Below are 27511 nucleotides of genomic sequence, written 5' to 3'. Positions count from 1 at the left end.
CTCGCGGATCTTCCACAGCCGGTGTGAGCTCTGCAAAATTGATTTGCCACTCCTTGTCCCGGAACCCCAGAAGAATGGAGAGGACGTACTACTTGAACAACGCGGTCGAGCTGGTGTTCTATAGCTGTTCCGGGCCAGGTAACCGCTTCTGCTCCCAGCTGAGCGGGGAGAGGGTGGCGGGCTGTGCTTTCCTGGCTTTGGGCTCCATTTGCGAATCGCCGGATATAACCGACGGCTTCTTCCCGAATCGCTGCTACTTACGGACGCAACTCGACCGAATAATAGACATTCCGAGGGTCGCCCGGTGGATCGACAGTTGCACCAGAGACCATAGCTGCCTTGTCAACGAGGCAGGTGGACTACCCGGTCTGAAGTCGTTGCGATTGATTGACGTCGTCGACAATTGCATCGTCGAGAAACCGGGCGCCGTAAAATATGTGACGCTGAGCTACGTCTGGGGTGCTGTGTCCAATATCCGGCTCACAAAAGCCAACAGGGCCTTCTTGATGCGTCGTGGTCCACTCGAGGGTGTTCTGCTGCCAAGAACCATCCTGGACTCGGTGGTGCTCGTCCGGAAGCTCGGCCTTCGATATCTCTGGGTGGATTCACTTTGCCTCGTACAGAACGACACGGAGGACCTTCAGCGAGGAGTAATGGTGATGGACCACATCTACGAGCGGTCCTGGCTGACCATCGTGGCGGCTTGTGGTCACGATGCTAACTCCGGCCTCGTTGGCATGCATGACGGTGACCGGGAGATGGAGTTCCTTGTGCGTGAGATCACCCCTGGAACGTTTCTCGGCGTGTGTTTCGACGTGGACGCCCACCTGAAGTGGTCCGTTTACGAATCTAGGGCATGGACGTGTGTCTTCCCTTCCATTTATCCCCGAACTGACCTTCATGAATCATGAGCTTATAATGGAGCAACATCGCAGATTCCAGGAGCATGTCCTCTCACGACGGATCTTGTATTTTGTCGACGGCCAGGTCTTCTTCCGCTGCCGTGAGTCTGAGTACTTGGAGACGTGCGAAGATCAGCCGGAATTCCGAGTACAAAAACAGTGGCAGTCTCTCATCGTTATTAGGACTTGCCGTACACCTGGAAACACCAATTACAGACTATGCGCTGATGCTCCATTATTACATGAAACGCGTCCTCACGAACCAAAGTGACGCACTCCGTGCCATGGCGGGCATAATACGACGCGGCTCGCAAAAGCTGGGGTATAAAATGTTGGAAGGTTTGCCGACGGGGTCGTTCGACCAGTTCCTTCTGTTTGAGGGTCGCAATATCCACCGCCGCCAGGGGTTTCCGAGCTACTCCTGGGCCGGTTGGCGTGGTGAGGCCTGGTTTGATGTCCATGACAACTTGAACGACTGGCTCCGGACTCGGACTTGGATCATCTGGTACCAAAGACGCCACGGGGAGGAAGTGAGACCCGTCTGGGACCCGGCCGCGAACAAATCGTTCCCCTTCCATGACATGGAGTTCGTGGGTTACCGCCAGCGATCACGTTTCGTATGCCCTCAGCTGGAGATAGATGCATCTTGCACAGCTCCTAGCGAGAACTTAAACTTAGGAACTCCCCGGCCTTACCCGCTGCTGCAGTTCTGGACTCTGACCCTGTTTTTTAGAATGGAACTAACTGACTTCTTCTGGCCCCGGGGCAAGCTCGTTGGCCAATGGGGAGTCCCCTGTGGCAACGTTATCTTCGACGACTATGAAGAGGTGGATTTCTCCGAGTCCATAGGGCTATTTGAGGTGTTAGTGCTCTCCGAGGCGAACGCTCCGCTCCCTATTAGTGCTAAGCCCTCTACGAGTTGGGACCTTTATTATGTATTATTGGTGGAGCGCGACGCCGATGGTGTCGCAGAAAGGCGGGGAATAGGCACCATTGACAAGGAGTCGATACAGTCGAGTTATCCTCCAGGTCCCGCCTGGAAGGAGATACTGCTGACCTGAGGAAGGGTTTCAAACGCTGTGGTATTTGAGATGGGGATGCGGGGCAGGCGGCGATATCTGTAAGCTGCAATAACACATCTAGGAAGCATATTGAGTGCTATGCATGTCTTGAGGAGTGGGTGTATAGGGCCATGTACAACCAGCTGGGATTTGTGTTTGCGGGTAACGCGAAATTTTAGTGTGGTCCAGCCTAGTCTCTGATATACGCTCTACGGCTCTCATTCCTCCGGCTGGACGGCATGGCAGTCGTTGTAGCCCATGCGTCGTAGGGTCTTTCTAATAGATATCTAAGTTATCGTCACCGTTTGACCTTTCTAGAGACGTAAATGGGGGAAAAAAAAGGGGGAAGGGATTCTCCTATGTCACACCCTTGATAATTGGATACAATAATCACTCCAAGTTGAGTTCATGAGTGTAAACCGCGCACCGTGTAGAATTACCTACAAAATCTATGTAATTGCACGCGCCCCTGTCATTCCTCACGTTAAGCTGTTCGTCACCACACCCAATCGTTAATTCCCCGCCTTGACACCAGTTGCTTTCGTGCTCAGAGATCCTTTGCAATCTGCTTGCCCGTTTCTAGGCTACTAGCCTAGGTGTGATGTTTATGTGACGATGCGCAGCTGGATGTCGCTGGTGGAAGTGCCCTCCCTGTCAGCCCCTCTCCCTGTATACATGGGTCCTTTTGTCCTACGAATCGACGGTGCTAAGGAAATGTTGGAAATATATGAAGGGCAGGGCGACGCGATGAAATACGGACAACTCATTAGGCGTTCTCGGTGCCCTGGCTGACAAAGACGACCAAGACCGCCGCGTACGCCGCCGTCGCCCCGACGACCTCCTGGTTCGTCGCCTTGGACGCGAGCGCCACGACGACGGCAAAGAACACGACAAATAACCCGACCGTGATAAGCTTGTCCCTCTGCGTCTGCATGAATGTCAGACCGTACATGGGAGCCAGAAGGAACGCGCCGCCGGCAATAGCGACGACGAGACGTGCGAGTTTGTCCACCGTGGGCGATATCTGCTTAACAGCAGGGTTGCGTTTGCCGGGAGGTAGATTCGTGCCGACGAGATGCTCTATGGTGGCAACGTTAGATGCCTACAATGGCTCATGATACTAGTACTACTCAAGTAGCACTTGAGGACGCAACTCAAGACACACCTTGCTTGCCCGTGTTGTTAGGGTGATCGTCGTCTTCACGTTGGGCGCCGGGCTCAAATTTTTGCAACAGAATCCGCACCGGATCCGATACAACCCCTAGTGCCTGGGGCGTCAAGTCCACCATGCCGAGCTCGCCCGCGGATACGTAATGGCGCTCGCCCAGCTTGTCACCGAGGATGTGAGCTGCCAGTTTCTGGTCAAGTTCGGATGGCCGCGCCATCTGCGAAATGTCCCGGAAGGATTTTATCGCGTCGTCTGGGGTGGAATGTTTGATTAGTGGGAGAGCCTTGCCAGGTACATGCCGGGCCTGTCGTGGCCCACGGGGATAGTGACGTACAATACTCCCGAAGCAGCGTGGCTAATTCTGCCACGCGCTCTGCATCCATCTGTCCTTGTCGCCCGGTGATGTCCTTCTCGAACCGCACGAGCCGGTCTTGATAGTGGTACAGGTTCAAGAGACCCAGGGTTTCGAACCGCCTAAACTTATACCAAGGCGCGTCATAGACTCCTCGCGCACAGTCAAACAGCTTTTTCTCCGTGTCTTTCGTTGCGTCGTCATCGTATTGAGCCCAGAGACTCGCGAGATTTGCCGCAGCTATACCGCCTTCTTCCTCTTCTTCAACAGCGACACGCCCAAACCCTATATCGACCAGCGCCAGCATGTTCAGCTCCCCGAGGCCCCTGATATGTGATAGTACGAGCGGGTGGTTCCCGATCTGAGTTGTCGTGGGGTTCAAGTCGAAACAGACCACATCAAACCATTGGGGGAATAGGCACCCAGCCTTTCTCAACACGGAGCCCCCACGCTCCTCTGTCTCGATGCGGATTTTGGCACGAAATCTACGGTAGCTGGGGCCAAGAAGAAGGGCAAATGTAGATACGGACGGAATACCCATCTTGGTAATAGAATTTTCATGCAAGATCCACTGGGCGCCAATCGGATGCGCCGAGTCCTCGCTGGCGAATTTGCGGTTCCCGGTGACGGTGCTGCTCGAGCTCTTTTCGAGAGACTCGCTGCGACGCTCTAAATTGTAGCCAACATTTATACCTGCAACTTGGGCGTCGAGATTGATTCCCGCCTCCCGCGTCACTATAGCTGTCACCGAGTCGGTGAGCGCAACGAAGCCGTCCGGGGCTAGACGGAGGACTTCAGGGTCGTAGCGGTGTATTCCCTGGCTGTCTTCGAAGTAGGCGGTAATGGAGGCGCTCTTAAACCGGTGCTCTCTGCCCAACGAGTCCAGGCGGATCGTCAAGAGCACTAGCGTACAAGGGGTAGCGTCGCCCGAGCCGAAGGCCCCATGGTACAGGCCGGAGACTTGTACGCGGACCCGGGCATTTCCTAATCGCTGCGTGTTCGTATAGGTCGCCGCATCCTCCACCACTTTGGCTCTGTCCATCCCGTAATGGGCGTTAACGATGGCCTCCTGAGTCACCGTGGGTGTCGTATCGTTTTGAAACATTTCGATTCTGAAAGAAGCCTCGGGTAGTAATGGATATGGCTGCTGATTACGGCAACTACGGTACGGAGAAGGGCAATTACTGGAGGAGCGCGTGGGGGTGGTAAAAGATGGCGGAGAAGGCATAAAAAGCATTGGCGAGAGAAACATGTCTCAAAATCTAGGCCGAGCGCTGTGCGTCTGCAGCACCGCTTTCGCCAATCGAAGTCGCGCACCCGCCACAGGCCCTACCCCAGATTCAGACGTGGCTGATCACCTTGGCATCCGGCAGCAAATAGTACACAGCTGAGGCTCCGTCAGCGCCGCAACAAGAGTGCATGCAAGTGATTTCGGCTCGACGTTATATAAGGAATAGTGGTCGATGAGTGGATAACAACCAAGCAGCTGTATCCTCACCTCTAAACTATGTTGCTACTGTATATCCTGGTTGGATACTACTAAGTAGTAAGTACTGGAGTTGAATTCTACTTATTATTTCCAGCATCATCCGCCCCGGCAAGCCCACCCGTCCCTATTAAATCCTTTTCTGGCAGCTCAGGCGGTGACTCGATGTCAGGCCCCTTTTTCTCAGAGGGAAGATCGTCTCTGCGTATCGCCCACCCTCCAGACCACCCAACCCACCCCGTCTCCCTCGGGCCTCGGGCGAGACACACAACAAGGGCTAAGCTGATAAAGGCAACTTTTAGTGCGATTCGAGTAAGCATCAAACCACTGATTACATCCAGTCTAAGATCTGGGGGGTTGGATGACTTACTGCTGCAGCTCCCGCTATACACCCACCCTCCCAGCGCGTACAGCCGATTCCCAACCGCCGTCCCCGTCAGCTGCCCCGAGAAGGCAGCCACCATGTACGCCGTGTTTACCCTGTTCCTCGCGTTCGGCTGAATCCCATATATGGCCGCCCTATTCGCAATCTGCGTGAACTGCGCGCCAATGTCAATGGCCACCGCCTGCACCACCGGGCCCGCGACGTGGAACGACCCGGTGAACGTGCCTATGACCAAGCCAACCAGCTCTACCGACAACCCCATCACGGCCGAAAACAGCGGCACCACCTTGTCAATCACCAACCTGCTGTACACAGGCGCGGCCAGGATCACCACCACGCCGATCAGGCCGAACAACCCCACCACCATGGACGAGTACCCAAACGGCGGCGATGACAGCAGAAAGCTCAGCGTTGTCCAGAAGGACGTGAAGACGGCGCTGAGCAGAAACGCCACCAGCGACGCCTGGCACAGCAGCGGCTCCGTCACCAGCAGGTGCGCGATGCTCGCCAGCATCCGCATGTAGTGGATGCCCGCGGGGTTCTTGCTCGGGTAGTCGGGCATCCAGACGTACAGCAAGGCCAGGACCAGGTACTGCACGGCGAGGCCGAACCAGTAAATGTTCCGCCAGTCGGTGGAGCTGGCCATGACGCCCGACAGGATGCGCGCCACCAGGATGCCCAGCGACAGACCCGACACGACGACGGCGAGGGAGCTGGCGCGGCGCTGCGGCGGCGCCAGGTCGCCCACCAGCGGGAGCATGAGCTGCGGCGTGACGGTGGTGAAGCCGGTGAGGAAGGAGACAGCGGAGAAGAGCGGAAAGGAGCTTGTTAGGCACAGGGCGAGCCACTTTTGCTAATTGTGTTAGTGCCGTGATTTTTAAAAAAAAAAAAAAAAAAAAAAAAAAGGAGGGAAGGAAAGAGGGAGGGAAGGCGGCGGAAAGGGGGACAAGGGCCGTACCAGGGTGGCGGTGAAGCCAATCAGGGCGAGGATGAATGGCCGTCGCGGGAAGATGTCGCCTAGAGGACAGAGGAGAAGTAGGCCGCCGGCGTAGCCGGCTTGCATGAGCGTGGCTACCGAGGAGGCTCGCTCAAAGCTGACCGAGAAGGCTTCGGCGATGCGGTTGAGGATGGCTTGGTTGTAGTAGAGGTTGGAGACGGTGAAGCATGACGCCTGGAGCGTGAGGTTGTCAGTCAGCTGGTCAAAGGGTGACCTAAACGGCGGCTTTACAAAACCAAAGAGCATGTTTAGCCATATTGTAAACCTTGGAGGATTCTCCGGGTCATAGCGAGCTGGCTTCGGTTTCCAGTTCCATAGTCGGTGGATGACGCTCCATTCTCTTGTTTGCAGGCCATTCGCAGTGTTAGTATTGGGTGAACCGTGCTCATTCGTTGTGTTTCTCTCAGACGAATGCTGAGGTATTAAGTTCGCCGATTGCGGAATCCCTTTTCCGTGATATCGGAAATCCGACCCGGGACTAGAGTTGCTCGACTCCTGGTCGGTCTCGCGAGACGGCTCAATCTTTTCATCCGCCATCTCTGGTCTTCGCCCAGACCAGTTTCTGCGTATGACAGACGTCGACCTTAGAGCGTAAAGAGGCAGCAACCCAACATTTGAATGGCTGGACACGTCCGAGAAGCCGGCAGTGTCCCGGGAACCAAGAGGCTTGGCGTGACAGGCGGATCCAGCGTAACGACCGGCGACCCTGCAAATGCCCGGATCTGAGCTGGCGTCACTGGCGTCATCTGGGGACAGCGCGGGCCAACGACGGTGCTCGGATGTCACAGCGTACCGTCAGCGCCCAGCCAACTGCCGGTCCCATAACACCACACAAAGAGCAAATCCCATGCCACGGCATGCTATCACTCGCGATTGACGGCAGTGTTAGCTCAAGGCTTTCAAACATGATGCTAGTCAAGGTCCGAGCGGCTACGCCGACACCGGGACCTCCGTCATTCGGCGCTAGGCTCGGAAATAGGCCGGGGCAGTTAACTCCACGGCTAACTGAATAGCGCCTACAGTACAACCCCGCCGGCTCCTTTGGTATTGGCGATAGCGTCTTCATGTTATAGTTCATTGTGACCGGGACCCACAGGCTAGAGCATCCTGCGGCTAGTCTCGAGGAGCATAGTGCTGAATAGACGAGGAGGTGGTAGATGGAGATACGGGATGTTGAGAGTAGTTGGCTTACACCGAGGGGCCAGTTATATGTCAAGAGGTAGAATTATTCGTTGGATTTACTGGAAGGGGCTTTCGAATTAGTCGAGCACTAGTTCTGTTATAGGATAAGCGCCCTGATCCGGCCATGGCTGCTTCCTACCGCTGAGCACCCAGTAAGAGTTGGCCGAGACTGATACTGGCAGGAATCATCCCACGCAATACAAAACTCATCAATCGCTCACCATCCCTACCGCCTCCTTCGAAGGATCAGCACAGCGTACTCAAGTTATTCAAGCAGAGGCTGGTGTCAAAGTTGCCAATTTCATCATGTCGAGTCCTGTCAATCGCTGGCCGCCTTGCCGTCGCTTGGCCTCCTGTCTTATACCAACTCAATCTATGCCACCCTAGGTTTGTGAGTTACTCGTAGCACGGTTCCCCGCTTTCGTGTGATACCTTGTGGATACAGAGCAACCCCGGTTTGCTTCGTACAAAGTTTCATGGTGCCCTCTCGCGCCGTGGCTTGGGAACCTGAAACGGCACCCCCTCGCAGCCCTTGTCGACGCTCATTGGATCCCGGCACCGGCATCTTTGGTGGCGTTACTTTAGGTGTGCGGCACATGTGGTTAAGCAAACTCGGCATTCCCATCATAATTAATGGGTCTCCCGGGACAGATTTCAGTGAGAGAAGAGGGCGCCAACATGTCCTTCGGCATTGGTTCTAGTATGATCTGGTTGCTCAGTCTTGATTTTAGTTGAAATATAAGTCGACACCGAAAACCTAGATCACAATGACTTTGCGAAAATCTCGAAGACGCCGAATACCTTACACGGCAAACTCCGGCATGATCGAGGCGAGAGATCCGCAGCGTCGACAGGGCCGACAGGGTGCTTCCAAGAATGATGACACTAAAAGCGCAAACCCAGCTTCAATCATCCCAGGGGCCGGGATGGGAAAGGGCAAAGGGAAGAACAGAGGATTCAGCACATCTATTACCATACCAAATTCATCAACCGTACCCTCGTCCGGGCCGTCCTCGTCGAAGCTCTCCTCATCGTTGACCCAGACAGAAGACACCACAACCGTTATCCCAACCTCGTCAGCGTTGGCTCCGTCTACGCTTCCTTCACCAACCTCAGCCACGTCAGAGTCAACTTCGCTCACACTGCCTGCATCACCATCAACGTCAGAAATTGTGTCTTCCAATAACGCAGTTCGCACCACAAACCTGGGGGTTCATCCCAGCTTGAGAATTAGTAGTCTTATTGCGATGCCTCCAACCGAGGCAGGTTCATCGGCCACGACAAGAGCAACAGGTACTTAGTCGAGATCTAAAGAACAACAGTTTCAATGTTAGCTAACAAGACGAGACGTGCCATATGCCTCCACAACAGAACCATCAACACAAGCGCCGGACAGTCATAACAATCTATCTCCCGGACAAATAGCCGGCATTTCCATTGGTTCCATAGGTGAGTATTGCCTAGACTTTCCCACGTTATATTTGACCATACCTAAATCTCCGAAGCATGCTTCGTCCTCATCGCCGCTTTGGCACTTTTCCTGTTTCAAAGGCACCGCGGTGGACCATCAAGATTCGGGTCCTTGATACGCCACGCATCAAGTCAAAAGTCTCATGCTCACGGCGGCGCCCGAGTTGGACAAATGCATCAACCTCTTTTAAACCCTCCCGATCGCCCATCCAGCAGTGCAGCCACGGTGATCGAGAAGCCCAGACCGGCCCTGTCCGCCTGGCTCCAACAGATCAGGCAATCCAATGTCTCGTCCTCGATCATCGGCCACGGCCATCCCGACGCCACCTCCGACGTCTCCTCTCTTTACACCATCTCCGACAGCACACACCACACGGGCAGCGCCTTCATACCAACCACTCCTCTGCGCCACCCTGGGGCTTCAGCACAGCAGCAAGGACCAGAATACGTGAAGCAATCCCGAAACGCTGAGGTTAACCTTCCGCTTCCTAACCCACCGGCCGCAAGACTCTCTGACTTCGGACGCCAGCCGGGACAATGATCGAAGCCTGTAATTAGGGCCATCTTGGGCCACCAAGAGAGATGTGCGAAAGACCAACTGGCTTCAGGGCCGGGAGGATGTAAGATAAGAGGAACGGGCTATAGCGATCGGGTTGATCATTTCGTAGAAAACGTTACGCTCTCCGAGTCGACTGTTAGCACCTCTGATTGCTTTCCTAAAGTAACAGGATAAAATTGTGACATTCCCACCTTTTTGCCGCTCGGCCACTTGCCACCTTTCATTTATGCTCCCTCAATCAATCGCCACCGTCCACTTCCAGACTCGAATTGTCGCAGTCGACGCCCCATCACCGTCTACCTTAATTCCCTAGCCAGACCACAAGCAACAATACCCCGCAAACAACACCCGCTCTCATCCCCGCGATCGGCTCCGGAGTAATTCCTCGCCACGACAGGTCTTGCAGCTCCATCAGCTATGACATGGCTGTAATGACCCAACCCAACCCACTTCGACACCGATTGTTGCAGCCAATCATATTTAAAAGTGACTTGTGTGCATGCCATGATTGGGGACGCGGTCTCCAGCCGGTCAGGAGAGGGCGAACTCCTTCAAGATCAATGACCGCCACGAGTGAACGTCTTTGCAGACCGTTGCTCCGTGGTATCTGAATAGGTTTTCAGCGCTCGGAACGCAAGCAATAATTAATAGCAAAGGACGCCGCTGATCCGCCAGCCCATGGCAAGACGGGTAGCTCTCGCCAGCTCGGGGAGAAAAGAGCGTCTTTTAGAGCTTGTGTTAAGCATTGTTAAGGTTACAATGTTCTCCGACGCCTATTCTATGACATAAAAGGGGAAGTTTGTCAGAGTACTCGGGACGCACTTAGGAATGCCAACCAGAAAATCGACAAGGTCAACGATGAATTTCGTCATGTTGAAATATAGTACAGAAGCGAGTTTTGATCGCACAACAAACAAAATAATCCGCAGCCAGCCAGCCAGGCCGTACACCACCGCCGGCCGGAATCCGTGAGCGCCCATCAAGCCCTTCATGCTGTGCCACGAGCCGCCCACCCCCATCCAACCCATCCCTTCCGGTTTGTTCATGCGATCCCGCCCCATTCCATTAGTCCTCGCTTCATTATTTGCTTTATGCAGAGTGGAGATTTGTCTTTCCTTCTACCGTGTCCCGTGCCATCCTGTCCTATCCCATCCGCGCAGAAATATCAAAAAGCAGACCGACCCAAAACCGAGCCTCACAAAACACACAATCGGTGTTGGGGCCCCCGATTTCTCCCACCCCGTCTATGCCACAAACGCCGCCCGCTTGAACCACAGTGAACCGCCCCCCGCGCGAACCCCATTTTTGTTTTTTGAGTGACAAGGACATAGGAAAAGGAAAGAAAAAAGAAAATGTAAAAAGGAAACTGAAACGTCCCCCTCCTCCCTCCCTTTCCTCCGCTCGCGGGATAATCAACCCCCCACCATGTCCACACTTGTAAACATCTCAATCATCACACACACCGATCTGCAAAATCGCACAGGGGGTATCATTTCCAGAAAGCAGAGGAAGGAACCGAGACATAGGAAAAACACAGACTAGAAAAAGGGGGTAAAAACGAAGATGACCGATCCGCCTAGGCAGTAGCAACCGACACCTCAGCGTGTCCGCCTCCCAGCAACTCCAGCACCTTATTGACGACGGCATTCGGGTACCCGCGACCGAGCATCTCGCTCACCACGCCCTCAGCGCTTTTACGGTCCGCCACAGCCAGGAAAGCCCTCGTCATGGCCTCGTACGTGCTCGGCTCGCGCTTCTCCTGGCCAACGGCCGCGTAGATCTCCTTGGCCTTGGCGATGCTCTTCTCAGCCGCCCAACCATGGATGAGGGTGTTGGCAATGTAGGGAGTCAGTTCCACGCCCTCGGCACGCATCAACTTCAGGACGGGCTCCGTGTCAGCGACGCAGTGGTTGGCGACCATGGCCTCGAACAGCGCCTGGAAAAGGCATGGGTGCGGGGGGACCGTCCTATCCGCCATGACACCATCGAACGCTCGCCGCGCCCCCTCCATGTCGTGGAGGACGCAGCCGCGCGCATGGATCAGCGAGGCGTAGTGGACGGGTTCGGGCTGCTGGCCGGCGGCCCGGATCATGTTAATGACTTCCCAGGCGGCATCCATATTGACGGGCTCCAGGCTGGCGTGCGCATCAATGAGGAGCTTGAAGGTGTGGGCGGTCGGGGCGATGCCCTTGGTCTTCATGCGCTCAAAGTACTCGAGAACCTTTGTCTTGTCCCTCTTGGTGGTCAGGAAAAATTGCATCATGGTGTTGTACGGAGCCGGCCGCGCCTTGTAGTTCGGCATGGCCTCCATCTCGTCAAACAGCTCCTCGGCAAACTTCTCATCGCTGACACGGCAGAGCGCGTTGATGATGGAGCCGTAAGTGACCGACGTCGGCTTGATACCCAGCGATCGCATCTCGGCAAAGTAGAAAAGACAGTCGTCAATGCGTCGAGCCTTGCCGAGCTTCCCGATCACAGCATTGTACAGGAACGAGCTCGGCTGAACGCCCTCAGCCTTGGCGCGCTGGAAGATCTTGACCGCCTCAGAAGCCTCGTCAAAGGTCTTGACCGATTCCTTGAGCGTGGTGATGTATAGACCGAACGTGTTAGCGGACGGAGCAGCGCCCATGGCAAGCAACTCCTGGTGGTATTGCTCGGCCAGGGTCCTGTCGCCGAGGGTGAGGCAAGCGCCGACCATCGCGTCGAGAATCGAAGTCCAGCCATAGCGAACCACTGGATACTGGGGAAGGAGCGGAACATCGGTACGGGCCGTCGCGAGGATTTCACGGCAGACATCTGCCTTGCCATGCCGGGCAGCGGCCGAGATGAGCTTCGCATAGGTGATGTAGCGGGGATGACGACCGGCACGGCGCATGTTCTTGAAGCGATCGAGCGCCTGGTGGAACTTCCACTTGCGGTCGGTGGCGCCCTCCAGCTCATCAGCAATCAAGAACGACCCCTTGAAGTCAGTGGTAGCGGCGTAAGGGTCGAACGTGTCTTCGGGGCTCGCGACGGTGGGAGTCGTTGGGTAGGGCGTCGGCGCAAACGCCGGCGTGGAAGTCAAGGCTGGCGGAGCTGTGCGAGGATCCACAATCCCTCGGGCGGACATGAACCTCGAGATAAATTCGACGCCTTCCTCAACCTCGTCGGCCAATTGCGACTTTTGCTCGACAGCGCTGTCACGGATGCGTTGGAACATCCATTCGGCTTGGGTCAGGCCCTCGAGAACCTGACCTGAGCCAATCATGGCGACCGCGTACATGGCTGTGGGCTCAATAAAGGACGACGTCGGCGTGACTGCGGGGTTGCACAAGAGGTCCCAGTAACGAGCAGCAGCCGCGACGTCGCCTTCACGGACGCTCATCGCAAGCAGAGCAATTGCCGGAACGGCGATACCGTCGAGCGGAGCGACATTGGCTAACGCGGCAATGGCAATCTGCTTGTCACCATGATCGGCGGCAGCGGTAACGACCTCCCCCATAGCCGAGTTTCTAGTCTCACTCTCAATCTCCTGGGCCCAATGAAGCGCTTCCCGGAAGATGCCGCGGTCAATGAAAGCCTTAACAAAGCCGCCAGCAATGATGGCGTCCTTGATGTCAGAGGCGCGAGCACCGTACTCCTGTACAATCTTGTTGTAGAACTTCATGGCGCCTTCGAGCTTGTCCGAGACGACGTATGCGTTAACCACGGCAGCATAAACCTGGGCGTCTAGTCGATCCTGTAGGGTCTGCTCCCCCTTGTCGTTCGCAATCGCCAGGTTGCGGTACTCGTTGTAGCACTCGACGGCGCTGACGAGGTCCCCAGAGTTGGCGAATGCCGTAATCATTGCGGGAAACGTGGCTGCAAACGGCGTGGTCCGGCTGGATTCCATGTGCTCGAACAGCTGGAGCATATCCGAGACGCGGCCAGACTGGGCGCAGGCCGAAATGAGCTGGTGGTAGGTTTCGGACGAGTACAGCGCCTTGTTTGATGAGACAGATGACTCGAATAGCTGGATTGCCAGGTCCAGGCGGTCATCCTCGCCTAGGATGGCATGCTCAAGTTCGTGGGACGCGAACATGAACTTGCCGGGCTCGTCCATACCCCCGAAACGCAGGCGCTTGTCTTCCAGAACCCGCTTGAGCGACGAGACCTCGAGCGAGCGGGAGGCGAGCAATCCGACAAGGATGTTGTACGTGTCGCTGTCCGGGTGCACCTTGCGCCGCAGCATATCGGCATAGACATCAAGGGCCTTGGAGACGATCTCCCACTTCTCCGATGGCAGATGGATGGCGGCCATGAGCAAGGCGTTGTATGCCGTCGCGATTGGCCGGACGCCGGCAACCAGCATGGCCTCGAAGACAGCCGGGATCTCGGCGTAGCGGCCGGACTCGGAGAGCTTGGTCAGGTGGTCGGCATACGTCTGGGACTGCGGGTCAACAGGAGGCGTGAGGCTGCGGGCGATGCTGGCCGGTGTGCGTGTCCGCGACACAGGCGTGATCGTCCGCGAGCGAATTTCCTCAGCAAGCTGCTCGGCCAAGGCTGGCGACACGGCTCGGAGGGATTCCACCTCCTCTTCCAGTGCCTCCAGCTGTTTCCGGACCTCAATCTCTTTGTTGATGGCGGCGTCGATGTGCGCCAGGGCCGCCTCGGCCTCGGGAGGCACCTTTGGCACGCCATCGTTGTCGACTGCTTCCTCACCATCGAGCGCGAGGGTCTTTGGGTCGGAACCGAGGAGGATCGAGGCCGGTGTGGGCTTCCATTCGATGCGCTTGGGGAACTGGAACTGGACCCACTCCTTGTCGACTTCCTCGTTGTCGGTAGCCTGCGACTTCTGGAGGTGCTCGAAGTAGGCGTCTAGGCCGCCGTGGTTAATCGCCTTGTCATGGCGATGTTCTAACGCGCCGGCTGCGTGCGAACTGGTGCTGTGGAAGGCGGAATGAAGGCCGAGGGTCGAAATCCGGCCGACCCTGGCACTATTCCGCCGCGCAAACGACGGGCGGTTCTGCGAGTTTAGAACATGAGGGTGAGTGGCAGCTACGACCGATTGGGCGTAACCGTGGGTAAAAGACTTTGAAAATCCTTGTCGGATAAAGCTCTGGAAGACCGACGAGTAGACGGAGGGCATTTAGGAGACGCCTGAGGGGGAAGGGGTCTGTTGCAAGAGAAAGTCAGCAAGAATTGCCGCTTGACCGATGTGGTTTGCTCCGTGCTGGTGATCACCGCCGCCGTCCCTGGGGGTCCCGGTAGAAGGGAACGGCAGCGATGGCGGCGCGCACGCGACACGATGCGCGGAAGCGGGAATTGGTCCAACTCACAGGGGAAAATGGAGGTATGCGCAATTGCAGGTTCATTTGACGGACTATGAAGCCGTCAAACAAACGCGCGACCTGGGTATAATTGGATTATTCTGAAGATATGAGTGAGCAGTCATCAAGGAGAGAGAGAGCCGAAGGTGGGAATGACTGTATTCAAATATTGGGGTGTGTCATGGATCGGTTGCCGCTAAACGAATCGGATGGCATTTGCGACTTTTTTTTTTTTTTCCCTTCTCAAAAGGCGGGTGGATTCGGGAGCAGCTCCTTGGTCAGAGCTTGGCCCGTCCACCTTAAATGGAACCAAAGCGACGCGCAGCTGGAACTAGCAACTCGGGAACATTTGTCTCGATTAGCCTGCCTCACTCACCCAATCCGGTCGTCGCACATCTTGCAAGCCGGAAAGAACAGATGGCAATTTCGAGCGGGCCGCGTAGAGCGAAGTATCTTCATGCACACCTGGGTTTTCGTGATCCCCTCTCCTCGGAGCGTCAACAGCAATCTCAGGCAAGCAGGGAGGACCCGATCCAGGCAAGGGATGACGAATGGGACCGCGTTGGCGGAAGACTCGGAGGCGGGCTGAGCGGGGGATATTTCCGGGACACATCAAAAACGAAGAGAAACCGGACGTGGGAAGGTTGGTGGATCTTGTGGGTCCGGGAATACAGTTGATCATTGGATTAGCCCGGAGGCCTTGCCGGGACCCATGTCCAAGGAATGTTAATGCTCTAGCACACCGAAGTCAGCCCGCACATTTTCTTGGGGGAAGAGGTACGGATCCAAGCCGCCTCCCTTCGCATTTGCTAACACCGTAAGACCGCAAGGCTCTCAGCTGTCAACCGCAACCCAAACACACGGAAAGACGCCGGGGGGCGACGTTAGGTTTGTCGCTAGTTTTACAGCGGTACCTGGACTTAAGCAGCTTTACCGCTCTCTAAAGAACCTATTCGAAAGCAGCTGATAGATTCTAGACTACGTTCAAAGAGAGGTAGCGTGTGTGAATCATGCATGTCTCTGCACAACCCGCGAATGAGCGTTTCCGGCTTGCGTTCTGCTTTTCCTGTCGTTTCTTCTTCGCAACGAGACCGCCTCTTGTGTGCTGGCTTACCAGTCACGACAGGCCTCTGACTATCCGGTTTACCGATTATCAGATGGCCGACCGGAAGAGGGAAAGGCGCTGGATGCCTCTGGCAAAAGAAGGAGGGTCACATGTGCCTCAAACAACGAAAATTCGCCGCTACGAGACGGCCTGATGTCGCAGCCCGGCTTACCAGGCACCCACCCACCGCCCCGGCTTTTAGTGCAGCGGGCTCCACCACCGATTCCGTCTATCACCGACGGAGCTCGGGACTCATGAAACCCGAGCCCCGTCGCTATCTCCACGACCCAGACCCCCCCCCCCCCACCCCGCACCCCAAGGTCTTTGCTGACGACGCCTGCTGGTCGGCTTGTGATGCGTGCGGCCCCAGGCACCCATCAATGTGAACGACTACGCGTTTCTCACCGAGGCTGCTTCCTGCAGCTGCACTTGATGCCGTCGTGATGCAATCTGCACTCGACTCTAATTAGCTTTGTCGTTCACTTGGTGAATGAGACTGTCTCTCAAACCCAGGCTTGGCGCCTTACGTACCAATGACATGGACAATGACAGACAGTGACCCGAATTCGTCGAACTCGCTCTAATGTAGAATACCCAACATTCCCTCAACATCAACATCAGGAAGGATGGTTGAAGGTCACTCAGCCTTCCACTCAGCTTCCGTTCAGCTCGCCTGAACCTCTCGTTCGTCATGATTCCAGCTGCCCCGCATCTTCTCCAATCAGGACCCGCCCCGCGTCCAGCCATTACCCCTCTTAGTGCTCCAGACAAAACTTACTTAGCGAGGGGTTGCACGCTACAAAACCTAGGACCAAAACAACAATAACTGAAGCGATCACGAGGTTTCCCAGACTTGGTTGCGGACAAGTTGCCGAAGGCTGCTCTTTGCCTTCGTGTTATTCGGTAACCCGCTTTTGTGTCTCCGTTTCTGTCTTCCCACTCCTCTGTCTTCAGGTCGTAGTTCTTCACTATATCAAAGGAATTATGGCGGGCTCCGATAGAGCCAGGAGAAACCCTACAGTGGTTGTCTCGGCCCCCGGGAAGGTGCTCCTTGCTGGCGGGTACATCGTCCTCGACCGCCGTCATACAGGGCTTGTCTTTGGCCTGAGTGCCCGGATACACGTCCTCGCCCAAGAGATACCAACCAGCGAAGGCGTCCACATCTCCGAGATTGTCGTGCAAAGCCCCCAGTTTCTGAACGCCACCTGGAGATACGGGTACCGCCTTGTTGACAATGCGGGCGGGATCAAGGTCACTCAGCTGCAGAGGTGAGTCAACCTACCAAAGCCAGAAGAACGCGTGCTCACTCTCTCACAGCGGCCCTCCGGCCGACGCAAATCACTTTGTGGAGACTACTCTTAACTACGTCCTCACCTACATCGCCTACGCGGACAAGCGCCACACAAAGGAGAGCTTCAAGCCCGCCTCCTTCATCGTCCTCGCCGACAACGACTACTACTCCAGCCCCGTAGGGGAATCAGACGGCCCCAAGACCACGCAGCAGCAGCAGCAGCAGCAGCAGCAGCAGCAGCAGCAGCAGTGCGGCACCCGCTTCCGGCACTACGACACATCCCTCCGCGACGCGCACAAGACGGGGCTGGGCTCCTCGGCCGCCATCGTCACCGCCCTGACAGCCGCCCTGCTCGCGCACTACATGGACCCGCTCAGCTTCGACGTGACGTCGGAGGAGGGCCGGCGCGTGCTGCACAACCTCGCGCAGCTCGCGCACTGCGCCGCGCAGGGCAAGGTCGGCAGCGGCTTCGACGTGGCGACGGCCGTCTACGGCTCTTCGGTCTACCGCCGCTTCAGCCCGGGCCTAATCCCCGCCGTCGCCCCCGGCGAGCCCAACTTTGCCCCGCTCGTCACCCACACGGTCAACCAGGGCGACTGGGACTGCCAGGTGCGGCCCGAGCTGGTGGGCCTGCCGGCCGGTGTGGCCATCCGCATGTGTGACGTCGACTGCGGGACGCAGACGGTGAGCATGGTCAAGAAGGTGCACGAGTGGAGGGATAGGAACCCCGACGATGCCGGCAGGGCATATGGGGGGTTGCAGGGGTGCGTGGACAGGCTTGCTGAGGTCTTGAGGGAGGGCAAGACAGAGGAGATCGGAGCGGCCATGCGGCCGGTGCGGGAGTTGATGAGGAAGTTGGGGCGGGACAGCGGAGCGCCCATCGAGCCTGAGACTCAGGTGATGATGCTCAACGAGTTAGAGAAGGTGCCTGGTGTGTACGGCACCGTTGTGCCTGGCGCGGGCGGGTATGATGCTGCTGCTGTGGTGATGAAGGATGACGAGGAGACTGAGCGGCGGGTTAATGAATTCCTGGAGGGGTGGAGTAGGGACCACGGGATACGGGTGCGTCTAATGGGGGTCAGGGGGGAGACGGAGGGCGTAAGGACAGAGGATGCGCAAGAATTCGTGAGCTGGCTTCAATAAGAGTCTTCCGGGATGCGGCGTTTAAAAGGGAAAGGGAACAAAAAAAAGGTCAGCGGAAGCGACTTAACATGCCTGAATGGGTTCGTATAAGCCACACTAGCGATCTAATCTAGGTTCGAACGAGCTTTTACAGTTCAAGTCGGCTTGTCACTCAGTCGTGTGCGAAACTGCGGGTATCCTTTTAACCTGGGTACATCCGTCCCTTTTTTTTTTTAATCTATTAGGCAGTAATAATACTTTTAAAGGTTTGCCAAATGCCTGCACTCAGCAGCAACACCGACACTGTTGAAGTGATCCCCATCGCCATCCCAAAACAAACAGACACTCTGCCCCTTTCAGACAACCTTATTAAGTTATAACCATTCAAGTGTTTTCTGTCGCATTATAATGCCAACACCTCGCTAGATGAGAGCAGGAAACCAAGTGTTGGGAGAACGAGTGAAAAGAAACGATCAAACTCAACCAAACGCATCGTAATGCCAACCCACCCCCTTTTTTTAAACCTTCTTCCCTTCCGCGGAGCTTCTCACCAGATCCTCAAACCTCAAACCTCCCCTTCTTCCCCACCAACCCACTCCCCTTCATCGAAGGCGACAGCGGACTCACCATGCGGCAGCCCCCAAGCTCAAACTCCATGTCCAAGCTCAAGTCAAACTCCCTCTCCATCTCCATCACATCCAGGTTCAGGTCCAGATCCAGGTCAAAGTCCAGATCCAACGACGAGACCGCGCCCGCCGCACCGCCCGCAGATGGTCCAGCCGCAAGCTGCACCGCAGCCGCAGCCGCAGCCGCGGGCCCACCCCCGCCCCCGCCGCCCGCCCCCAAAAGCAATAAGTCATTCATCGAGTGCGTGGCCGCCACCCTCGCCGGCCACCGCGTCGTGGCAGCCGTCAGGTTGGTGGCGGCCGTGCTGCTGCTCCTGAGCGACGACGAGCCGGACCGGTGGTGGCTGCTGCGGCGGCTGCTGGCACCACTGCCGCTGCCGGGGATCGGGATGGGGAGGACGGGGACGACGAGGAAGGGGTTTGTCCCGCTCCGCGGGGCGGACGATGACGACGGGGCGAGCGGGAGCGGCGGGAGCGGGCCCGAGAGCCGCGCGGGCGTGAGCAGGGCGCTGCGCGTCTTGGTGCTGGCGAAGGCATCGGCGCCGACGTCGGCGATGCCCAGGCGTGAGGCGGCTGCTTTTTCGCGGAGGACGGCTATTCTGGAAGGGGGAAGGGGGATGTTAGTGCGGGTGGTGGGATAAAAGTGGGGGTTGCGGGAGAGGGCGTACTCGTCTTCCGTGAAGCCTGGGAGGGTGGTGGTTTCTTTTTTGAAGTTGAAGGGCTCAGACTGAATGGGGAGGTTTGGTTAGAGTGGACTGAAGACATTCAAGAGGAGGGAAGGAGGTGTGGCGTACGATTTGTAGAGGATGCTTGACTCCCTTCCTGCGCCGGAGGCCGATCATCTCTTGCAGAGATGCGTAGAGCCTCTTAACCTCGGCGCAGACGCTCATCGTCGTTATGGAAGTTGAGGATACTATCGGAGTGTTGAGCCACCGTTGAGGAGATGCGAACAGGCTGCGGCAACAGACTGTTAGATCGTGTCTCCGGATGATGTACCAAGGCAGCGTGACTAATAGTGCTCAGGACGAACGCGATGGAGCGCAAACAAGAGCTATCAAAGATGGGAAGCTTCGGGGTTCTCGCGATGAAGTAATGGCGCGCGAGAGCTCCCAATCGACGACACCGGCGGACTGGAACGAGCGGGATGCCACAGAGGTGGACCAATAATGAGCGTAGAGCAACGCACAACGGGGTTCAAGGAACAAAGGAGCGGCAAGAGAAGTTGAGGTTCCCGTTGACCAAAGTTCCCGGCTCGTCAAGGTTTTCCCTTTTGTAAGCTGGCCCGATGCCCGCGGCACTCCAAAGACGGGTCCGGTACAAAGACAGGGCTGGTGGCACATAGCCGAGGGAGGTGGGAAATGTCAAAGAAATAAGACTGCCGCATCGGATCGTCAGTTCCATACCTACGGAACGTGCTCCCTGATTGAGAGACCAGGCAGGGCGAGGGCATTGGAATGGGAGTCGACAGGGGAAGCCTTTCCCAGGGGAGGTCCATGCCGTTTCCGCACCTCCTTGACCGCGCACTTGGAATGAGCGAGAATCAGCTGAGATTTCCTCACGAGACAACGTTGACAAAGTCTGGCCCCTCGGATGATTGTAATTGGCTGTCGGTCATTTGATTCTGAACCGATATGTGGGCGATTGACGAAATCCCTTACTAAATTCCTCCCTGCGTTAAGGGCAGCGGCCAGGGATCCGCAACCCCTATTTAGGGTAGTCCTTCAAATGATAGCTCTTCAGCTTGACAAACTGGTCAAAGCCATATTTACTCAAAGTGACACCTTTCCCAGAGTTCTTCCATCCCGTCCAAGCTAGATCCTGTATGTCTCCGTCAGTAGCGTTCAGCAGCGCGACATCAAATTTCTACTTACGGGACTCGGGAAATCGCAGCGATTGACGAAAACGGTGCCAGCTTCGACCATATCGCATAATTCATAGCCTTTCTCCGCGTCTTTCGTCCATATGCTAGCCGTCAGACCAAACTCGCTGTCATTCATCAGCTTCACTGCCTCCTCGTCGTTCTTCACCTTCATGACGGGAATGACTGGTCCAAAGGTTTCGTCTTTCATGACCGTCATGCTGTGGTCCACGTTTGTGAGAAGAGTGGGCGCGACGAAGTTCCCTTTCGCCGGAAGACTGCTAAACGACTCGTTTGCGGGGGTGGCATTGATGGCGCCCTTGGCGAGGGCATCCTTGATATGCGCCTGGATGGTCTCCTTTGACCTCTTCGATATGACTGGACCGAGGTGTGTGCCTTTGTCTAGAGGATCCCCGAGCTTATACCCCTTGAGAACGTTTTGAAGCGCAGAGACAAACTCGTCGTGGATCTTTTCGTCGACGTAAACGCGCTCTATTGAGCAGCAGCTCTGGCCCGAGTTGAATACGGCGCCGTCGACAATCTCTTCGGCCGCCCATGCAATGTCGACATCCCCTCGAACATATGCGGGGTCCTTCCCACCGAGCTCCAGGCCTACATTGACGATGCGGTTCGATGCTGCGGCCTGGACGGCCAAACCACCAGCTACCGAGCCGGTGAAGCAGACTAGGGCAATCTTGGGATTCCTCACAATCGACTCAATAATGGTAGGGGAGCCGGAGTGGAAGTATTGTATCACGCCGTTGGGCAAGCCGGCCTCGGCGAAGGCCTTGGCCACCTGCTCCACGACGGTGGGTGTCTGTGGAGACGGCTTGAGGATGACCGAGTTGCCGCACAGAAGTGCCGGGATTAATGCATTGACGAGAATTAGGTAAGGGTACTGACAGGAATTCCTCAGTGTCTTTGCATCACATGTATCACCAAGAGTAGCACCTACGTTCCAGGCAAATATGATGAGGACCGGCCCCACGGGCACCTTGCGGATAAACCTCTTGAAGCCCGTCTCTGCCTCCCCGGGGGTATCTCTGAGGACATCGTCGCTGATCTTGAGGAGATAATCGGCTCTCTTGATGGCAGTAGTAACTTCCTTGGCTGTGTACGCAATCGGACGGCCCATCTGGACTGTGAGCTCCGTGGCCAACTCATCCTGCTTCTTGTCGAGGACCTTGAGCGCCTTTTTGATGATTTCTTGACGCTGTTGCAGCGGAGTGGTGCGCCATGACTCGAACGCTTGAACGGCAATATCTGGGAGTTCGTTGAGTTCCTGGGCCGAGATGCCGTTGCGCGTGAAGATGGGCTCGTCGGTAGTCGGCGAAATGGTCGCGATAACCTCGACAGACATGGCGCAGACTTTGAACAAATCAGGAGGCGAACTGGGTTTCAAGCCCGGAAAACGAAGGATTCAAGATATTACGGGATAAAACAGGAATGGAATAACAGAGTTGCAAGTGGCTAGTTCTGAGCTCTCATTGCCCCTCGGTCCCCCGCCCATTGGGTAGGCGATAAGATACACGATAAAACCAGATAAGATAGAGGCGGGACAGCATGGGTCAATGCATCTGTTCTAGAAGGTACATATTTGCAGCGTACTCTGAAGAGTCAAGGATTCAATTGACCCTGTATTTATGCCGGTGGCATTATCAAAACGTATAAGACAGACCTAACTGATGTTCACAGTAGATTTACACCTTTGTCCCTGATTCTTTATGAAATGGCTGGCAAGACATGGTTCCAATTTGATAGCAGTGTACATTCTTGAGAGTCGTTGCAGAATTGTGCACGGACCGTTTTCGAACTCGCCGGAATTTTTGGATGCTGCAAGTCCAGCCCGTTTCTTTGTCTTCCGGATCCAAACCTCCAGAGTCTTTTTACTACGGCCACAACCCTCGGCATGTCCTCCGAGAAACGAAGCCAATTTCTCGATGCCGGCGACAGTGATGACGACGCCGGCCCCGACTACGACTCCGAAGATGATTTGCAGAAGGGCGGACGGAGCTCGAAGCGCCAAAGAGTAGAAGTTCAAGATAGTGATGCTGAAGAATTCAGCGACCAAGAGGAGGATCGGAGCCATGTCGGCGGCGCAGAGCTGAAGGAAGACACGGCAGAGCCGACAGGAGAGAGCAAGACGAAAGAACGGCAAAAATCTGAAAAGTTGGAGCTTCCCGATGTATCAAAACCCATCACAAAGAAGAACCTCGTTGCGACCGAGGCAGCCATCAAGAAATCGGGCGTGGTCTATTTGTCAAGGATTCCACCATTCATGAAGCCGCAGAAACTGCGCTCGCTTCTCGAACCCTACGGGAAGATCAACAGGATTTTCCTGACGCCCGAAGATCCCCTCGAGCACAGCCGCCGCGTTCGCAACGGCGGCAACAAGAAGCGGTCTTACACGGAAGGCTGGGTCGAGTTTGTGAAGAAGAAGGACGCCAAGAAAGCATGCGATCTATTGAACGCACAAACTATCGGCGGCAAGAAGTCTAGCTGGTATCGGGACGATGTGTGGGCGCTGAAGTACTTGAAGGGTTTCAAGTGGTGCGTTTGCATCCTTCTAGCAGCTGCGGCGGCTTTGATCCCAGGCTAACGTCCGACACCAGGCACCATTTGACAGAACAGATCGCGGCCGAGAACGCCGAGCGAGCCAGCAGAATGCGCGCCGAAATCAGCAAGACAACCAGAGAGAACAAGGAGTTCGTTCGAAACGTGGAGAGGGCCAAGGTACTCAACGGCATGCAGTCCAAGGCTACGAAGAGGAAAAAGACTGCTGAGGAGGAGGAGGAAGAGGAGGAAGGCGGTGCAGAGGTAGCTGGCACACTTGATGGAGGGCCTAGGCAGGAGAGGAGACGGACATTCAAACAGATACCCCTGGCAAAGAAGAGGAAACAGGACGAAACGCAGCCGGAGCAAGTCCAGAGAGTGCTCAGCAAGATCTTCTGATCTGCCTTGGAGCGGGAACCGAGCAAACGGCTTGATTATGGCTCCGTCAGATTTTCTAATGGTTTCTTTCCTCCTGTGCGTATACCCGATGGCACTGAATGCTTCCTGATTCTGTTTCAAGATAGAAAGCCATCTTTGTTTGTTTGGAACAACAGCATCAGCAGCAGCCCATTATAAACCCCTATCACCAAAGGACAAGATGCCTTTCGCCTCTCTTCAAGTCGGATTGCGGGTCAGAGCAATTGGGAACAACATATCACGGCCTTTTAAAGTCAAAATGCATTTCCCCGAAGGAGGTGCTATGGGTGGCAACGCTCCAGGCCCGCCAGATTCGCCCTGGGATGATGGGAACATACCGCATCCTGACGACATCCAATCAGCCATTCGAACACTCGGAATATCACACGAGGAGGTAGCCGAGCTCCAGGGCTATATCAAGAGGCTCCTTGATGAGGAATTGGACGGTAGAGGTTCGCCGATGGAGTTGCTCATCATGTCGAGGTACCAGGAGGATTGGAATCACCTAGAGGTTTGGCGGACGGAACCCTTCATCAAGACGCAGTCGGCTCTCAGGAAGTGTGTCATAGCATTGCGCTTGGGAATTCCCCTTGTAGCGTCTCCGAGACCCCTATACCAGCCGCGCAAAGGTGCGTTGGTGAGTCGAGGGGGCCACTCGCAGTCGGCAGCAACCTCTCGAGCGGAGAGTAGCAGTAACGACAACAGCCCACTGGGATCATGGTCAGGAGGCTCTCTTCAGCCTCAGGGAGCCGCTTGCTCACATGGTACAAGACACTCGTCCTTGATGAAGGCATCCCTACCGAATCGTCTAGACCACGGCTTGAGTTCTCATAAAGCTGCTTCTGCAGACGGGCGGTATTTCACTGACAACATTAAACGACCGTCTACTCCAAATGTGTCCAGCGCCTCTTGCCAGTCGGAGCCAGGACCTCGTACCACTCATTCCACATCTCTAGGCACCGTCGATCGAGCGAACTCACTGCCTATTGCCACGCCGTCCCCAAGACAGGCATATCACGCCTATTCCCAGCGATCCGGATCCGTCCTACGGACGATGAGACGTAGAGGGCGTGCATCCAGACAGGTGCCGGCGACCATCAGCGACATGCCAACCCTCCGCGCGTCTCCGGAGTCGGTCAGGACCCGCGGCGGCCCACACGGTGACGCAGCTATACCGACGGGCAGACCAGCCACTTCAACCGGCCCCACCACCCGCCACGCTCAAACACAAACAGATCCCCTCCACAGCGAATTCAGCTTCCGGAACCGCTTCACGAGGCAGTTACGCGGACATGGCGAGCCGCTCCCCGAAATCCGTCAGGCGCCCAGGGCCTATCCTACGCTGGTGGAGCTGGAGGACATATTTCTCCAGGCCATCGCTCCCACAATCGAAGACACGGATAGCGGCGATGTCGGCGGCAGCCCCATCTTGGGCAATAAGCGGCCGCCGGTCGTCGCAGAGCAATGCACCGGCGGTTCAGACTATCCGGCTCCCCTCAACCTCTCCAGAGGCAACTTAACAAAGACGGGGAGATAGAGTGATAAGACGCCGGGAAGCGTCCAACCGCATCGTGACCGACAGCAGGTCAGCTGAAGAGCGGATGGATGATCTTACGAAACATGGCTGAGCTTGTGCGGTCCCGGCTCCTAGCTGTTGCTCTGATCGCAACTCAGGTGCCTATACGGGCGAGAGCAACTAACGGCAGCATTGCTCAAAGCCGAACCATTCTACTGGGGGCAAAGAATCCAGGTACACGAATGCGGCATGTCTGCGTCATTTGCTGTGGATCGAACCAATTTGTAGTCTAGGTGACTGTCTTCATAGAAGGGCTAGTCCTAGAGATGCAGAACTGGTCATCACAAATTAACTTGTTCTACAAAACCCTCCGCAAAAAAATCCCATCAAGCCTCACGGTCCTGAATTTCTAACTCGTCAAAGTCATCCAGCAGCTCGTCCATGTTGATCTTTGGCCCGTCTTCCTCTCCAGCCGTCATCTCCGTCTCGGCAATGCTCATGGTATCCGCGTCCTGCTGCTTCTTCTTCTTGGGATTCTTGTACAGCGCCAACGCTGCACGCAGCTCTTCGTCTTCTTCCACATCCCTCAGGAACATCTCGTACTCGGCCTCCAAGCGCTCCTGGTCGGCCGCCTTGGGTAGCAGTTCGCCCTCGTCCTTGGCCATGCGCTTCAGCTTCCAGTTGCGCCTCTTATTCTTCCGCTTGTTCGGATAGTGCTTCTTGACGAGCACCACGTCGGGGATAGTCGACCCGTACGCTCGCGACTCCTCGATGGCATCGAGCGCCGCCGAGTTGAAGTTCGTGCCGGTGAGCATGTACCCCAGAACCGAGTCTCCCGGCCGCAGCAGATGTCCGATGTGCGTCCTCGCAAAATAAGTGTTGTCGTTGACGCCCAGGTCGGACGCCCTAGCTACTTGGGCCTCAGAGAGCAGCCACTTGCCCTTGCGCTGGCCTGTGGGTTCGATATCCATAACGATGAACTCCACCATATCGGGCGTTCCGGCGAGTGGCTGGAATGGCGCTCGCCAGTAGACATCGGAGCTGACTTCGGCGGTCTGCAGCGTGTTCGGGTCAAGGAGGTTGACCGATGTACCTATCCGCCAGCAGAGGACGAGCGGGGAGATGTTGCCGATTTGTTTTGCTAGCTTGAGTGGTAGCGCCACTAGGTCTTCTCTACACACCGGGACGATCTCGGCCGAGTAGGTAAACTTGTATTGTTTGTTGCCTGTGTGAGTATCCGCCGAGATAAGATGCCTCGAATCTTTAACGTGGACGGGGACCACGGATTTTAGGAAGTGGATGAAAGCTTCGGCCTGGTTTCTTTGCGCAAAGTAGAAGTCGATGCCGTCCTTCTCCTCCTTGATGTTTATCGTGTCCCGGTGGGCCTGGTGCTTGAGGATCAACTGCTCCAAGAGGAGAAATGTCCTCTTGTGGGTCACCTTCTGCCGCACTTGCACCGCTGCCCGCCAGACGTTGGCCGTGTACGATTTCGCACACTCGCGGCATTGTTGGGTGGCGACGACATAGACCACCTCGAAGCTCTGCTGCATCAGGACGCCGTCGGCTACCGAGTCTTGGATGGTGATTTTGACTTTGATGCGGCGGGAGTGCGGCTCCGTCCAGACAAACCGCGCGTCTATAATTCGGACTTTGCCCAGATTCCGTAACCGTTTTAAGCAGAGTGATAGCAGCTCTCTGGACTCGGGGGCGGCCGTCACCCAGCTCGCGGGGGGGAGGAGCCATCGGTCGCAATCGCGGCAGAAGTGTAGAGTGCCCTCTCGTGGTATACCCTGGGAGATATCAACAGTCGACTTGATGCTACAATTTCACGTCAGCCATTGGTTTCCGGTGGCCAAATACTGCGGAACAAGACCTACCAGTCATAGCACAGGGCGCCAGCAGAGGCGGTGCCATCAATAGGAGCGCCGCAGTTGCAGCAGAGGATTCTACGAGCACTTTAGCTTCCAGCGCAGCAACGGCGCGCCTAGGGAAACTCACGTTGCGCCGGTCCGCGCGGTGCCCATCATCGGGGCCATGCCCACGGGGCCATCGAGACCCATGGGTGTGTCGAGATCCATGGTGTCGGCGTCGAGATGCTTTGGCTGATGTCGAATGTTGGTCCCGAGATGCCTCCCTTTCAGACGGGAGCGATATCAGATACGAGTTGCCGGAA

General features: G+C 56.1%; 10 protein-coding genes across 10 annotated transcripts; 4 read left to right on the top strand and 6 right to left on the bottom strand.

The window, feature by feature from the left end:
- Positions 1-74: 74 nt before the first annotated feature.
- Positions 75-1963, top strand: MFIFM68171_08853 (uncharacterized protein; the record flags this gene model as incomplete). Its single annotated transcript, XM_071064272.1, has 4 exons — positions 75-862; positions 936-1003; positions 1086-1488; positions 1636-1963. The coding sequence occupies 4 exons, from the start codon at positions 75-77 to the stop codon at positions 1961-1963; spliced, it is 1587 nt and encodes a 528-aa protein (XP_070920373.1).
- A 766-nt stretch (positions 1964-2729) lies between these two features.
- Positions 2730-4588, bottom strand: MFIFM68171_08852 (uncharacterized protein; the record flags this gene model as incomplete). The annotated part of the gene is made up of 3 exons (XM_071064271.1): positions 2730-3043; positions 3129-3383; positions 3466-4588. 3 exons carry the CDS (start codon positions 4586-4588, stop codon positions 2730-2732), a joined length of 1692 nt encoding a protein of 563 aa, XP_070920372.1.
- A 461-nt stretch (positions 4589-5049) lies between these two features.
- Positions 5050-6888, bottom strand: MFIFM68171_08851 (uncharacterized protein; the record flags this gene model as incomplete). Its single annotated transcript, XM_071064270.1, has 4 exons — positions 5050-5264; positions 5340-6207; positions 6313-6525; positions 6583-6888. The coding sequence occupies 4 exons, from the start codon at positions 6886-6888 to the stop codon at positions 5050-5052; spliced, it is 1602 nt and encodes a 533-aa protein (XP_070920371.1).
- A 4250-nt stretch (positions 6889-11138) lies between these two features.
- On the bottom strand, positions 11139-14669 carry MFIFM68171_08850 (uncharacterized protein; the record flags this gene model as incomplete). The annotated part of the gene is made up of 1 exon (XM_071064269.1): positions 11139-14669. The coding sequence occupies one exon, from the start codon at positions 14667-14669 to the stop codon at positions 11139-11141; it is 3531 nt and encodes a 1176-aa protein (XP_070920370.1).
- A 2270-nt stretch (positions 14670-16939) lies between these two features.
- ERG8 (phosphomevalonate kinase) lies at positions 16940-18389 on the top strand (the record flags this gene model as incomplete). The annotated part of the gene is made up of 2 exons (XM_071064268.1): positions 16940-17223; positions 17273-18389. 2 exons carry the CDS (start codon positions 16940-16942, stop codon positions 18387-18389), a joined length of 1401 nt encoding a protein of 466 aa, XP_070920369.1.
- A 537-nt stretch (positions 18390-18926) lies between these two features.
- On the bottom strand, positions 18927-19884 carry MFIFM68171_08848 (uncharacterized protein; the record flags this gene model as incomplete). Its single annotated transcript, XM_071064267.1, has 3 exons — positions 18927-19593; positions 19663-19721; positions 19789-19884. The coding sequence occupies 3 exons, from the start codon at positions 19882-19884 to the stop codon at positions 18927-18929; spliced, it is 822 nt and encodes a 273-aa protein (XP_070920368.1).
- An 814-nt stretch (positions 19885-20698) lies between these two features.
- On the bottom strand, positions 20699-22212 carry MFIFM68171_08847 (Aldehyde dehydrogenase domain-containing protein; the record flags this gene model as incomplete). Its single annotated transcript, XM_071064266.1, has 3 exons — positions 20699-20812; positions 20866-21750; positions 21808-22212. 3 exons carry the CDS (start codon positions 22210-22212, stop codon positions 20699-20701), a joined length of 1404 nt encoding a protein of 467 aa, XP_070920367.1.
- A 549-nt stretch (positions 22213-22761) lies between these two features.
- Positions 22762-23804, top strand: ESF2 (RNA-binding ATPase activator esf2; the record flags this gene model as incomplete). The annotated part of the gene is made up of 2 exons (XM_071064265.1): positions 22762-23402; positions 23465-23804. 2 exons carry the CDS (start codon positions 22762-22764, stop codon positions 23802-23804), a joined length of 981 nt encoding a protein of 326 aa, XP_070920366.1.
- A 277-nt stretch (positions 23805-24081) lies between these two features.
- On the top strand, positions 24082-25359 carry MFIFM68171_08845 (uncharacterized protein; the record flags this gene model as incomplete). The annotated part of the gene is made up of 2 exons (XM_071064264.1): positions 24082-24459; positions 24907-25359. 2 exons carry the CDS (start codon positions 24082-24084, stop codon positions 25357-25359), a joined length of 831 nt encoding a protein of 276 aa, XP_070920365.1.
- A 365-nt stretch (positions 25360-25724) lies between these two features.
- On the bottom strand, positions 25725-27416 carry NMD3 (ribosome-binding protein; the record flags this gene model as incomplete). The annotated part of the gene is made up of 3 exons (XM_071064263.1): positions 25725-27156; positions 27216-27284; positions 27337-27416. The coding sequence occupies 3 exons, from the start codon at positions 27414-27416 to the stop codon at positions 25725-25727; spliced, it is 1581 nt and encodes a 526-aa protein (XP_070920364.1).
- Positions 27417-27511: the final 95 nt, after the last annotated feature.

Source organism: Madurella fahalii, assembly GCF_045866475.1.
Source record: "Madurella fahalii IFM 68171 DNA, scaffold_5, whole genome shotgun sequence".
Taxonomy (NCBI): Eukaryota; Fungi; Ascomycota; class Sordariomycetes; order Sordariales; genus Madurella; species Madurella fahalii.
This window is presented reverse-complemented; position numbering and strand designations above follow the sequence as displayed.